Source organism: Salmo trutta, chromosome 24 (genome assembly GCF_901001165.1).
Source record: "Salmo trutta chromosome 24, fSalTru1.1, whole genome shotgun sequence".
Lineage (NCBI taxonomy): Eukaryota > Metazoa > Chordata > Actinopteri > Salmoniformes > Salmonidae > Salmo > Salmo trutta.
In genome coordinates this window covers 11,589,325-11,604,276 of record NC_042980.1, presented here as the reverse complement: position 1 = coordinate 11,604,276, position 14,952 = coordinate 11,589,325, and the positions used below count along the sequence as shown (strand labels likewise).

General features: G+C 41.1%; 2 protein-coding genes across 7 annotated transcripts in view; one reads left to right on the top strand and one right to left on the bottom strand.

Moving 5' to 3' along the window:
- Positions 1-9,821, top strand: part of LOC115160692 (pre-mRNA-processing factor 40 homolog A) — a 38,332-nt gene extending 28,511 nt beyond the window's left edge. For all 3 annotated transcript variants that reach the window (XM_029710957.1, XM_029710956.1, XM_029710954.1), the window contains 6 exons: positions 4,790-4,885; positions 5,108-5,194; positions 5,415-5,511; positions 5,757-5,818; positions 5,930-6,088; positions 8,664-9,821. In XM_029710957.1, coding sequence (XP_029566817.1) covers positions 4,790-4,885; positions 5,108-5,194; positions 5,415-5,511; positions 5,757-5,818; positions 5,930-6,088; positions 8,664-8,753 — 591 coding nt within the window. In that variant the 3' untranslated portion in view covers positions 8,754-9,821. The remainder of the gene's footprint in view (positions 1-4,789; positions 4,886-5,107; positions 5,195-5,414; positions 5,512-5,756; positions 5,819-5,929; positions 6,089-8,663) is intronic.
- A 3,759-nt stretch (positions 9,822-13,580) lies between these two features.
- LOC115160691 (formin-like protein 2) overlaps positions 13,581-14,952 on the bottom strand; it is a 69,907-nt gene continuing 68,535 nt past the window's right edge. Inside the window, exons 28-29 of one of the 4 annotated variants that reach the window (XM_029710950.1) lie at positions 14,840-14,886; positions 13,581-14,226 (exon numbers count right to left, since the gene is read on the bottom strand). In XM_029710950.1, the coding sequence (XP_029566810.1) occupies positions 14,188-14,226; positions 14,840-14,886 (86 nt within the window). In that variant the 3' untranslated portion in view covers positions 13,581-14,187. Of the gene's footprint in view, positions 14,887-14,952 lie in introns of all 4 variants that reach the window. The other 3 variants (XM_029710949.1, XM_029710951.1, XM_029710953.1) reach the window with 3 other exon arrangements.

The following is a 14,952-nucleotide window of genomic DNA, read 5'->3' as shown; positions in this document are numbered from 1 at the left end:
CAGTCAAAAGTTTGGACACATCTACTCATTCCAGGGTTTTTCTTTATTTTTTCACTATTTAATAGTGAAAACATCACAACTATGAAATAACACACATGGAATCATGTAGTAACCAAAAAAGTGTTCAACAAATCAAATATATTTTATATTTGAGATTCTTCAAAGTAGCCGCCCTTTGCCTTGATGACAGCTTTGCACACTCTTGGCATTCTCTCAACCAGCTTCATGAGATAGTCACCTGGAATGCATTTCAATTAACAGGTGTGCCTTATTAAAAGTTAATTTGTGGAATTGCTTTCCTTCTTAATGCATTTGAGCCAATCAGTTGTGTAAGGTAGGATAGGTATACAGAAAGCCCTATTTGGTAAAAGATCAAGTCCATATTATGCCAAGAACAGCTCAAATAAGCAAAGAGAAATAACAGTCCATCATTACTTTAAGACATGAAGGTCATTTCAATCTGGAACATTTCAAGTCCTTTGAACGTTTCTTCAAGTGCAGTCGCAAACACCATCAAGCGCTATGATGAAACTGGCTCTCATGAGGACCGCCACAGGAAAGGAAGACCCAGAGTTACCTCTGCTGCAGATGATAAGTTCATTAGAGTGACAAGCTTCAGAAATTGCAGCCCAAATAAATGCTTCACAGAGTTCAAGTAACAGACACATCTCAACATCAAATGTTCAGAGGAGGCTGCGTGAACCAGGCCTTCATGGTCGAATTGCTGCAATGAAACTACTACTAAAGGTCACCAATAAGAAGTAGAGACTTGCTTGGGCCAAGAAACACAAGCAATAGACATTAGATTAGACCGGTGGAAATCTGTCCTTTTGGTCTGAGTCGAAATTTGAGATTTGTGTCTTTGTGATGCAGAGTAGGTGAACTGATGATCCCCGCATGTGTGGTTCCCACTGTGAAGCATGGAGGAGGAGGTGTGATGGTGTGGGGGTGCTTTGCTGGTGACACTGTCACTGATTTTATTTAGAATTTAAGGCATACTTAACCAGCATGGCTACTACAGCATTCTCCAGCGATACGCCATCCCATCTGGTTTGCGCTTAGTGGGACTATCAATTGTTTTTCAACAGGACAATGACCCAACACACCTCCAGGCTGTGTAAGGGCTATTTGACCAAGAAGGAGAGTGATGGAGTGCTACATCAGATGACCTGGCCTCCACAATCACCCACTCAAATCTAATTGAGATGGTTTGGGATGAGTTGGACCGCAGAAGAAGGAGAAGCATCCAACAAGTGCTCAGCATATGTTGGAACTCCTTCAACACTGTTGGAAAAGCATTCCAGGAAGCTGGTTGAGAGAATGCCAAGAGTGTGCAAAGCTGTCATCATTTTGAAGAATCTCAAATACAAAATATATTTTGATTTAACACTTTTGGTTAGAAAATAGTAAAAATAAAGAAAACCTTTGAATGAGTAGGTGTGTCCGAACTTTTGACTGGTACTGTGTACCTTTGCCTATTTCATCTGTTTTCTAGTATAGACCTATGTTATTGCACCAAATGATTGTCTCAAAAACATTTAAATCTGTGCATCAGTACAAAAAAGTTGCACATCTTGACTGTTGACCAGTAATTAATCATCAGCATTGGCACTCAAAGGCGGGCTCACACATCCAGATTAGTGACCAGAAAGCACTTGCATCATTTAAAAAAATACCGTTTAGCAAACTGCTACAGACGCATCCTTGCCAGAACAATTTCATTGATCATTTTTTTAAATATTTCAGATAGGCTGAGTTTGGTTGGCTACTTGCTATATGACTAAAGGTGGTTGTATCATCGCACTGCCTTTTAATATTATGGGATGACAATGTAACATTCTGGCCAATTTAATGACTGTATCTGTGAGGAAGAAGAGGGCTACACAGTTGGCGAAGAACATTAGGTGGCCATCCAAAGTGATATAGCTTTCAATCCGATCCTGCAACCTCTGCTGCTTGCAGGTAGGCAGTCTAATTCTGCTTGCTCTGGACTCCAGAGAAGTGACTTGATATTGGCTGCTAACATGTAGGTATAAAAACACTGTTTATTTCTGTATCTTAAGTTCTGAAAATGCATTGCCGTTTTAAGGCTGTAAATGACTGGCTGCATTTGCAGAGCCATTGTGCGCTCGTGTTCGCAAGCTTTGAGCCACTCCTTTTTGGGGGTCGCTAACGAAGCAGATTTCTGATTTGCTGTACAGCGCAAACGTCAAATTGTATGGAGAGAGGATTGCCATAAATTAAATATGCAGCTCCAAAAATTGTTCAGTGATCAAGAATATTAACTGTTTACTTTGCAAACTCACCAGCAATGGGACATCAAGCAACAATTACTAGCATAGGTTTCCTGGTCTTTTGGTAAGTCAATATTTCTTGAAATTGATCATTCAGTTTTGAAGTTTGCATTTGGAATTTGTTGTTAAAATGAATTATTACATAACCAAAATATATTGTAGACAAAATAATGAAACGGGCTGTCTGGTAGCCTCAATAAATAGACAAAGATTTGTAGTTGAACAAGTCATTGCATGTATTTTTTTACTTGAGGTTTGACTTGCTCTTGGAATGCAGGACTTGGACTTGACTCAACTTGAGACTCAGATCTTGTGACTTGCTTGTGACTCGAATAATAGTGACTTGATCCCACCTCTGCCTCACACACACATTATTACTGTTACCTTTCTCACACACACATTATTACTGTTACCTTTCTCACACACACATTATTACTGTTACCTTTCTCACACACACATTATTACTGTTACCTTTCTCACACACACATTATTACTGTTACCTTTCTCACACACACATTATTACTGTTACCTCTCTCACACACATTATTACTGTTACCTTTCTCACACACACATTATTACTGTGTTACCTTTCTCACACACACATTATTACTGTTACCTCTCTCACACACACATTATTACTGTTACCTTTCTCACACATACATTATTACTGTTACCTTTCTCACACACACATTATTACTGTTACCTTTCTCACACACACATTATTACTGTTACCTTTCTCTCACACACATTATTACTGTTACCTCTCTCACACACACATTATTACTGTTACCTTTCTCACACACACATTATTACTGTGTTACCTTTCTCACACACACATTATTACTGTTACCTCTCTCACACACACATTATTACTGTGTTACCTTTCTCACACACACATTATTACTGTGTTACCTTTCTCACACACACATTATTACTGTTACCTTTCTCACACACACATTATTACTGTTACCTCTCTCACACACACATTATTACTGTGTTACCTTTCTCACACACACGTTATTACTGTTACCTTTCTCACACACACATTATTACTGTGTTACCTTTCTCACACACACATTATTACTGTTACCTCTCTCACACACACATTATTACTGTGTTACCTTTCTCACACACACATTATTACTGTGTTACCTTTCTCACACACACATTATTACTGTGTTACCTTTCTCACACACACATTATTACTGTTACCTTTCTCACACACACATTATTACTGTTACCTTTCTCACACACACATTATTACTGTTACCTTTCTCACACACACATTATTACTGTTACCTCTCTCACACACACATTATTACTGTTACCTCTCTCACACACACATTATTACTGTTACCTCTCTCACACACACATTATTACTGTTACCTTTCTCACACACACATTATTACTGTTACCTCTCTCACACACACATTATTACTGTTACCTTTCTCACACACACATTATTACTGTTACCTCTCTCACACACACGTTATTACTGTTACCTCTCTCACACACACATTATTACTGTTACCTTTCTCACACACACGTTATTACTGTTACCTTTCTCACACACACATTATTACTGTTACCTCTCTCACACACACGTTATTACTGTTACCTCTCTCACACACACATTATTACTGTTACCTTTCTCACACACACGTTATTACTGTTACCTTTCTCACACACACGTTATTACTGTTACCTCTCTCACACACACATTATTACTGTTACCTTTCTCACACACACATTATTACTGTTACCTCTCTCACACACACATTATTACTGTTACCTTTCTCACACACACATTATTACTGTGTTACCTCTCTCTCACACACATTATTACTGTTACCTTTCTCACACACACATTATTACTGTTACCTTTCTCACACACACATTATTACTGTTACCTTTCTCACACACACATTATTACTGTGTTACCTCTGTCACACACACATTATTACTGTGTTACCTTTCTCACACACACATTATTACTGTGTTACCTTTCTCACACACACATTATTACTGTGTTACCTTTCTCACACACACATTATTACTGTGTTACCTTTCTCACACACACATTATTACTGTGTTACCTTTCTCACACACACATTATTACTGTGTTACCTTTCTCACACACACATTATTACTGTTACCTTTCTCACACACACATTATTACTGTTACCTCTCTCACACACACATTATTACTGTTACCTCTCTCACACACACATTATTACTGTTACCTTTCTCACACACACATTATTACTGTGTTACCTTTCTCACACACACATTATTACTGTGTTACCTTTCTCACACACACATTATTACTGTGTTACCTTTCTCACACACACATTATTACTGTGTTACCTTTCTCACACACACACACGTTGTTATCAATGGGCTACTGTCTGGCACATGATTTGATAGTCATGCAACTATTCAAAAGCAAACCTTTTGTTTTCTGACTATTCATTTTCTCTCTCTGGTCGTCTTAGGTCCGAGAAAGATTCCTCAAAGAATCTGCATTCGAAGACGTGACTCTGGAGTCTGAGAGGAAAAGGATATTCAAAGACTTCATGCATGTCTTAGAGGTAAGACTCATTTAACTCGGCTAACCTCATGTGGGGGGGGGGGGGAAGTACCCCGACAATGTCAGTGGTTTGCATCTCAAATGGCACCCTATTCCCTATATTGTGCACTACTTTTGACCAGGGCCCGTAGTAGTGCACTATATACGGATGAGGGTGCCATGTGGGACAGAACCAGTGTCACGACATACAGTACACAAATCTGTCTGCTGTTTCTTCTCACAGCACGAGTGCCAGCATCATCACTCCAAGACCAAGAAACACTCAAAGAAGTCCAAGAAGCACCACAGGAAGCGCTCCCGCTCTCGATCGGTTAGTAGTAGGCCCCGACACAGCACAAACCAAGACCTCTCTGCACCCTTTGTAGCTCGCGTCCCAAATGGCACCCGATTCCCTAGATGGTGCGCTACTTTTGACCAGAAACCCTATAGTTTATAGGCAATAGGGTGCCATTTTGGGATTTCGCCTTCATTTGTATCAGCATGGCACCTCACTAGACAAACCCTCCTACTACTCCCACTCCTCTCTGCAGGGCTCAGAGTCTGAAGGTGAAGACGATTATCACACCAAGAAGAAGAAGCGCTCACAGTCCAAGTCCCCGTCCGAGCGCTCCTCCAGTGGGGAATCTGGTCAGTGGTTTTCCTATGTATAATCCCTTTTGTTTATTCTTTTATCATCCCATAAAAACTTGAATGATTATTGTGATATAAGGATCAGGTATGATGAAAAAGTATATGCTGATAGGAATGTATTGTACCTAGAACCTTGACTAGAATATTCTTTAAATAAATCACTATTTAAAAAAAAAAAACCACAAATGAAGGAATATTGTGTGGCGGCCAGTTTCTGACATCCCTCTCCATTCGGTCAACAGATAGAAGTTATAAGAAGTCCAAGAAGCACAAGAAGAAGGGGAAGAAGAGGCGTCACAAGTCGGTAGGTTCTCAGGACGGAACTATATTTTCGGGGGAATGTTTGGGCCACTCTGGAAAGATTGTGAAGCCAAATGGCGGGCGGCGCGCTTATTCTTGTGACCCTGTCTTTCAGCAATCTCCTGAATCCGAAGGCGAGCGGAAAGAGAAGGGAGGAAGAGAGAGGGACGGCAAGCGGGAGAAGGACCAGGAGAAAGAGAACGACAAGTCCCGGGTTAAGAGTCGCTCCGAATCCAAGCAGAAGTCGCCTAAAAGGAAATCTACCAAGGAGGAGGTAAAACGTCACTAAACCCAGCCATGCATCTGGGATTTGAATGCTTTAAAAGAAAGAAATACTCCATGCCAGTACACAGCAGTTGTATCCAAGCATTTTGTCTCATCCTAGTCCAAGGGAGGTGTTTACTATTCTATTTCCTAGTGCAGTGTTCCCCAATTACATTCAGCCTTGGGCGGATGGTCGCGGTGCCGGAAGATAGAATCCCAGACAGATATAGTATTTGAAAAAATCTCATTTCAAACTTTGATTACATTGGGATACGATCACACGTGCCTTTATGCGTGGGAATAAATGGGAACAGATTTTTCCTACATTTAAAATCACTTCCTGGTGATTTTACAGTCTTCTGTCCAACAACAAAAATGATTTAAAGTGACTGCGGTTCTGGATTTACTGCAACCCAACTTGCTGTGTCTATTGATACAGAGTTTTCTGTGCATGTGCAAGATTCTTTTCTTTTTTACGGAGCTGCTGCCCACTATGTTGTCTACGTAGCTTCTGCTCAGTGCTTCCACTGCCGCTTCCCCCTTAACACGGAGGGGGAAACTTCATGTTCTACTCTAAAGAGTAAAGATATGGATCGACATGTTTGAACAGTGCATTCCATACCTCGAGCGATTTTAATGTTATTTTTTTCTGGAAGGGCGTTAGGCAGCCTTCAGCTTTTACATTTACATTACATTTACGTCATTTAGCGGACGCTCTTATCCAGAGCGACTTACAGTAGTGAATGCATACATTTTCATACATTTCATTTCATGCATTTTTTTTGGTACTAGCCCCCCGTGGGAATCGAACCCACAACCCTGGCGTTGCACACACCATGCTGGCGTTGCAAACACCATGCTCTACCAACTGAGCCACAGGGAGCCATGTTGTACACAAAAGACATGATCCACATTTTGGTACAAACTTTGTACACAAAAGACATGATCCACATTTTGGTACAAACTTTGTCTAACAGTATATTTAGGCAAGCGTATCAAAGACAAGCAAGATGCATACAGGCAGTCAAAATAGTGATTCTTTACTCATTATCGTTGCAAACATTGGCTAGCTCTTTTTTTCAGCTGCTCTCGCTACAATGTGGCAGCATATCTATGAAGATTATCACCACAAATAGTAGGAAGTCTAAAGCAGTAATGGACAAATGAAGTAAGGAATAATAGCGCATGGTCAGACATGCTCGGAAAGCTTAGAACGTTCTCTTTACAGGAACTCTGGCTAGTGGCTGTGATATGGCAGCAACTATAAAGATTAGCCTACATTACACGAAATGCTGATTGTTTTTTTTGTTGCTCCAATGCAATGTGTAGGGACTTCGTCCTGCTTGTGCAACTGCAATATCCCTTACAACAGACACAGAAGGTTGTATACTTTATAGACTTCAATAAATATTTTGGAGAATGTTTGTTCAAATCGCCGCGTTTAAAAAAAAAATGTATTTTGGCTGTTTAGAAATATGGGCAGGGGCCTCCCAAGTGGCACAGCTGTCTAAGGCACTGCAGTGCTAGAGGCGTCACTACAGACCCGGGTTCGATCCCGGGCTGTATCACAACCGGCCGTGATCGGGAGTCCCATAGGGCGGCGCACAATTGGCCCAGCATCGTCCACGTTATGGGAGGATTTGGCCGGCAGGGCTTTACTTGGCTCATTGCGCTCTAGCGACTCCTTGTGGTGGGCCGGGCGCCTGCAGGCTGACCTCAGTCGTCAGGTGAACGGTGTTTTCTTCCGACACATTGGTGCTGCTGGCTTCCGGGTGTAGCGGTTGGGTGTTAAGAAGCGTGGTTTGGCGGGTCATGTTTCCTAGGACTCATGACTTGACCTTCGCCTCCCGAGCCTGTTGGGGGAGTTGCAGCGATGAGAAGATTGAAATTGGGGGTATAAATTATAATAATATGAGGCAAAGTGGGTAGATCATGCAGAGGTTTCCGGCGGGGCAGGGGCGGAAACTCTATTGGCAGCCACAGCCTTTTTGTTTTGGTCTTAGAACTTTTTGGGGGCAGATAAAATCACCTTTGGGCCACTTTTTCGGGAACCCTGTCCTAGTGCATCCCAAATGTCACTCTACTACTTTTGATTACATCCTGGTAATCAAAAGTAGGGTTACATCCTGGTCAAAAGTAGTGCATTACATAGGGAAAAGGGTACCATTTGGGATGCATACCTAGTCAAATTCCTAGAAGTAGTGCTGAGCTATTAGTGCTTTTAGAGGTCGGTTCGATTAATAAAAAATAAAAAAAAGAACCACGGATTTAGACATTAAATGCACTATATTATGTGTGTTGAATGCTGTAACACAGAATAAATAAGGCATACTTTTATGACTGCTGAATACCAACCATCAATCACGTAGACCATGTGTTTTCAGGCTTGCGAAGCAACTGCTTTCTATCCCTCTCGATTGCGCGTTCCGAACGAAGCGGAATTGAAATATTGAACCGATGTCGGTCCGTTAGTAGTTTAAAAATCCAAGAATAACCGTCATTTCGGTTAATCGCTCAGCACTACCTAGAAATCACCAGTGTTGTCGGGAAAATGTGGGTTTTGATGTTTTGTCTTGGTTGTGTAGGGTGGCTGGGACACTTCAGGCAGCGAGCTGAGTGAAGGAGAGCTGGAGAAGAGGAGAAGGACTCTACTGGAACAGCTGGATGCTCCTTGATCCTGTTTTTTTCCTCGTGCTGTCTTCCTTTCATCCACCGTGCATTCCCCCCAGTGCTCCGTTTTCAGCGTAACGCCACACATGCTTGGACTTAAGGTTACACAATTCCGGTAACTTTCCCAAACTTCACAGGTTTTCCAGAAATCTAAGTTAGAAGATTTTGTGTAATTCCTGTCAATTTTGGGTAAGTTACCAGAATGTTTCAACCCTATTTGGACTGTGTGTGAACTATTCCCCTTGTGTTTTGTATAATGGGAATGAACCCGCCACACTGGCACTGGAATGCTTGGTAAATATTCTCTGTTTTCTTACGTTATTGGAAGTGGTCACAGGCTGAGTTGAGTGACTGCTTTGATATCAGAAGAAGGTCAACTGTGTGAACATTTAGTGACACACTTCAGAAATGTGTTGCCTTTTTCTAATGTTTTCTCACTAGCTATTTTATTCGTTTTGTAGTTGTTTTTCTTTCCTACTAGTTTGATATAGAAATGGATTCAAAGTGCATCTTAATGCCATGCTCTTTACGGTGACTGCCTTGCAGTTCTCAGTACAATTCTTATCCGAGTCACAAATGGCACTGTATTTATTCCCTTTATAGTGCATTACTTTTGACCAGGGCCCCCAAAGTAAAAAAAACATTAACATTTTTTTTTTTTTTAAGTTTAATTTAGGAAATCTGTTGACAAAATATTCCCGCAAATAAAAAGATGTGATTGTGTCTCAGTGTAATCAAGGTTTGAAATTATTTTCAAATACAATACATTTTTGTGCTTAGTTGTGGTCAATTTGCAGTGCACAAATTTTTATTATATTCCGGACCCCCGACCATCCGCTCTGACAAAAATCGACCCGCAGCTGAATCTAGTTGCATACAGCTGCTTTGGACTGATGTAGAACTCTTTGGCAAAAGTGCACGTCTAGACTGAATTAAATGTCTTTCTGAAACAAGACCCTTTTAAATATTTTTTTATGGTATTTTTAGGATTGGTTCGCTAGATTTTCATGAGAGGAATTGTGAAAGTCCTCATTGCATGATCTAAAAATGTAATAAAATACAGTTTACATGAATTTGTTTGTCTTCATGTACCATCACCAGCAGCCACAATAGATCGGAGCTCATTATTTTCTTTACATATGACCTCTCTGTTATGAGTGCCTCTTGTTCACTAGGCTTAGTAGCCTTGTATCCGTTTCCTGTGGATCATTGAAATGCTAGGCTGGCTGTAAGTAATAATTGCTACTGTAAGAGGGAGTGCCGAGACAACGTGGCTCAGGACAATCTAAATTTAAGCTCCAATAACATCACCAGGGTTGTGGCACGGTAGCCAAAGACCGCCAGAAGTGGCAAACCCAAACCTTTGTTGCTGCCCTATGCCCCGGCCCGCCAGACGGGTGAGTAATGATTTCTGCGGTTTACATACACAGAGATGACAAGACTTCTGTTGTTTTTTATATCAATGAACCTGCATAGAAAACCAGAGTGAATCTGAACAGCTGTCTGCCAAATGAATGATAAAGAACAAAATTCAAATAAAGATGCAGACATTATAATAGTGTAAATAGTTTATTTGATCACATCCAGAACTCAGTCTACCTTTAAATGTTATTTAAAAGTATTTTGTAATAAGCACACAATGCCTAAAATACATTTCTGAAGAAAAAACAAAAACATGCCACTATTATCCAGTCTGAGTGGTCAACAGTTCACATAGGAAGTATAGAGATGAGTGGTTTGTTGCACATGCTATAAAGTGGACATTTATGGTCCCAAGACCACAGAAAGCTTCTCGGAACATCAATGGGTTATGGCCCAAATGACTCTCTATATAGGGCACTACTTTTGACCTTTTTTGCACCAGGGCCCATAGGGTCAAAAGTAGTGCACTAGATAGGGAATAGAGTGCCATTTGGGACATATATTAATATTATGCCTCTTTACTCTCAGGCAAGTGTGGCACCAGGGCATTCTGCTTCACACAATAGATCCGTTCGGTTAAACCCAGAATCCAGATTTGTTTTTTTCGGCTTAATTAAATATACAAAATGGACAAACCTATAAGTTAAAACAACATTCTTATTGTATATCACAGGGTGATGCACATTTTGTTTTAAACAATTATGTACAATAGTAACCTTATAGTAATGAGTGGATTAAGAAGTAAAAAAACAATGCAACAATTTTTGTAGCAAAATATCTGTACATGTACAAAACTTTTTTTTGCTTTGTGTACTTTTTGTTTGTTCTGACATTTTTTTTATATAACTAGCTAAACACTTTAAAAGAAAAATGACTGTCGCTCACGTCAAAGTGGGTCACATGAGAAAAACTGAATGGATACCGTTTACAGTGGTTAAATACTATACATTAAATGTACAATAATAGTGAGTAGACAGTTGCCTAGAGATTCATTCGCCGATTGCGGTTTTCAGAGTAAAAAAAGAAACTTGGAATCCAGTTTCCATGACAAGCTCCTCAAGTAGCCTGAAGTACCTTCCTTGCGGCTGCTACACTTGACTGGAAGTGTATCTGCTGATAAGGCTTTGTTTTAGCACCTTTCCTATTCGCTCTGAGTCAATTGTGGCTCTGGTCTGGGGTGTCGTTCGGGTGTGCTCTCGCAGTCGTTCGACCGAACGACTCCCTGGACCAGAGCTATTGTGGCTCAAGAGCCCCACCATCCACTTAACAGCATTGCATTTGAATGGCACTTGAGGTCTACATGAGCAGACAATGTACAGTACCAGTCAAAAGTTTGGACCCAACTACTCATTCAAGGATTTTATTTTTATTTTTTACTAGTTTCTACATTGTGGAATAATAGTGAAGACATTAAAACTATGAAATAACACATGGAATTACGTTGTAACCAAAAAAGTGTTAAACAAATCAAAATATATTTTATATTTGAGATTCTTCAAAGTAACCACCCTTTGCCTTGACGACAGCTTTGCACACTCTTGGCATTCTCTCAACCAGCTTCATGAGGTAGTCACCTGGAATGCATTTCAATTAACAGGTGTACCTTGTTAAAAGTTAATTTGTTGAATTTCTTTCCTTCTTAATACGTTTGAGCCAATCAGCTGTGCTGTGACAAGGTAGGGGTGGTATACAGAAGATAACCCTATTTGGTAAAAGACCAAGTCCATATTATGTCAAGAACAGCTGAAATAAGCAAAGAAAAACAACAGTCCATCATTACTTTAAGACAGGAAGATCAGTCAATACGGAACATTTCAAGAACTTGGAAAGTTTCTTCAAGTGCAGTCGCAAAAACCAAGCGCTATGATGAAACTGGCTCTCATGAGGACCCCCACAGGAATGGAAGACCCAGAGTTACCTCTGCTGCAGAGGATAAGTTCATTAGAGTTACCAGCCTCAGAAATTGCAGCCCAAATAAATGCTTCACAGTTCAAGTAACAGACATCTCAACATCAACTGTTCAGAGGAGACTTCGTGAATCAGTCCTTCATGGTCGAATTGCTGCAGAAGGAGACTTGCTTGGGCCAAAAGACACGAGCAACGGACATTAGACCGGTGGAAATCTGTCCTTTGGACTGATAAGTCAAAATCTTAGATTTTGGGTTCCAACCGCCGTGTCTTTGTAAGATGCAGAGTAGATGAACGGATGATCTCCGCATGTGTGGTTCCCACCATGAAGCATGGAGGAGGTGTGATGGTGTGGAGGTGCTTTGCTGGTGACACTGTCTGTGACTTATTTCGAATTCAAGGTACACTTAACCAGCATGGCTACCACAGCATTCTGTGGCGATTCGCCATCCCATCTGGTTTGAGCTTAGTGGGACTATCAATTGTTTTTCAACAGGACAATGACACAAAACACACCTCCAGTCTGTGTAAGGACTATTTGACCAAGAAGGAGAGTGATGGAGTGCTACATCAGATGACCTGGCCTCTACAATCACCCACTCAATCTAATTGAGATGGTTTGGGATGAGTTGGACCGCAGAGTGAAGGAAAAGCAGCCAACAAGTGCTCAGCATACGTGGGAACTCCTTCAAGACTGTTGTAAAAGCATTCCAGGTGAAGCTGGTCGAGAGAATGCCAAGAGTTTGCCAAGCTGTCATCAAGGCAAAGGGTGTCTACTTTTGAAGAATATATTTTCATCTGTTTTAACACTTTTTTTTCCGGACACTACATGATTACATGTGTTATTTCATAGTTTTGATACCTTCACTATTAGTCTACAATGTAGAAAATTGTGAAATAAATACAGAAAAACTCTTGAGTAGGTGTGTCCAATCCTTTGACTGGTGCTGCAGTTCTATTTACATAGAGCTAATAATTCACGACTTGGTCCACTAACCATGTTAGCACTGATGAATGAGATGTTAATACCGTAAAATGGAGGCCTAGCTATATATAATTCACATTAGCCTGGTCTCATTTCGAGAGCGCCACACCTCTCTGAGCTATATTATTTCTGATACGTTTTCTCTGTGGTCCCACGTTGTTGTACAAAAGTCTACCTGATACTTGCTTAAGTACTTTCATTGAGCATATTAGTTTTGGATCACTGCTTCATAGTATTAATCTAAGACTTGTCCCCTTTTAATAAGGTCATTAGCCCTTAAGCAAAACATTTTTTTAAGTGCCGCTCGAGCACATTGTTGGAATTCCAAGAGCAATGGCAGTAGCACCAGGAATGTAATAAGATACTTGCTATTGAATATCATATTCATCACCTGTGGCGGAATACTTTTCGACACCTAACGCCTCGAACACACCGGCAACGTCATTGCGCAACTTGGCACGTGGCTTCATCTGGATATGTGCGCAACAAAAGTTCAACATTCACCTTTCCTCTACCATTTCTGTCAAGCCGTCTACGCATAGAATTTGATGCGTACGTTTCATTTATCCGATTTAGCCACCCTCGATTTAGCCACCCTCGAACGCACTGCCGCGGCAAGGCGAACGCAGCGCTCCATTGGAAATTCATGTACTTCTGGTGTACCAAAACGCAGTGACGCTGGAGCTGTGATCGAGGCATAACGGAACCGTGTCACATATACATTCTACACTTCTTTTCAGGAAAAAATCTCTTCCAGGAATTCCCCCTACGGACGTCCGTGTCCAGTTTTACACATTAAAGGAAATTACAATTAAAGCCAGGGCAAGTTGTATTGCTTGAAGTAATAAAAAAATAAAACTGATCACATAAAAAGTACGTTTCAGGCACTTGGCTTGTCTAAGGTTCCCTATAACTGACCTTTCAGACCCATCCATCTTTCTTTCCTTCAGTCCATCTATTTCTCTTTCAGTCCAGAGTGGGAGGCTGCTTCCTCCACATCACCCATCCTCACCCCCCCTTCACCCCTCTCCTAGTACATGCAATGTTCCCTCGTCACATGACCACTTCCGTGTTGTTGACCGGCCGCAAGTTTTGGTCGTCAAAGCGCCTTCTGACGCTCCTCCTCACCGCGTCGGCTCGCCTGTAAGGCTGATTTCGAAGATCTGGGATGGAGGAAGGGGGAGAGAGGGGGGTGGATAAAAGAGGTGTCAGTCATGCCAGGGCCTTCAGATGAGCCCAGAGGCTGTTTGTTGGCAGCCAATCAGGCAAAGCAGCTTGAGTTGTAAAGAAGCATTTCCCTTCAGTTCACTCCTCTAAAAGGAAGACAAAAACAGTCCCACAGAAAAGACCTTATTGATTTGACATTTTTCATATTTACTAGTCCTTCTGTCGATTTAAAAAAAAACAAAAAAAAAACACACAAGCTATGGACAGGTGCCTCCCAATACAAGCCTTCCCCCCCCCAAAAAATATGCTAACTTTTCCCATGTTAAACAATCAGGGGGAAAAAGAGGGGAACGTAATCATTTCCCATAAAGGGCATTTTACACTGAATTTGCATTCTTTGATTTTAGACATGCAACATTTGTCTATAACCTTATTAGGAAATGGAGGGTGAACAGAAAGGAGGGAGGGGGACCAACACAGTCAGTCTAGTATGAAGTAGAGAAAGCCCTCAGTGGTAGGTAACTTAAGGGAAGGGAGGTAAAAAAGAGATGCTTGCCAGGTCTGGGACACATCCACCACAACAGGGGTGCTATTGGAGGAATTCCTTACCCTCGAGTGGACATTGGGAAATTTAGTAATATTATTCTTCTTTAGGGCTGGATGGATGAAGAGAAGACAAAATGGAGGTTAAAGAAGCAGGGTGACCAGAGGGGTGTTTTCAC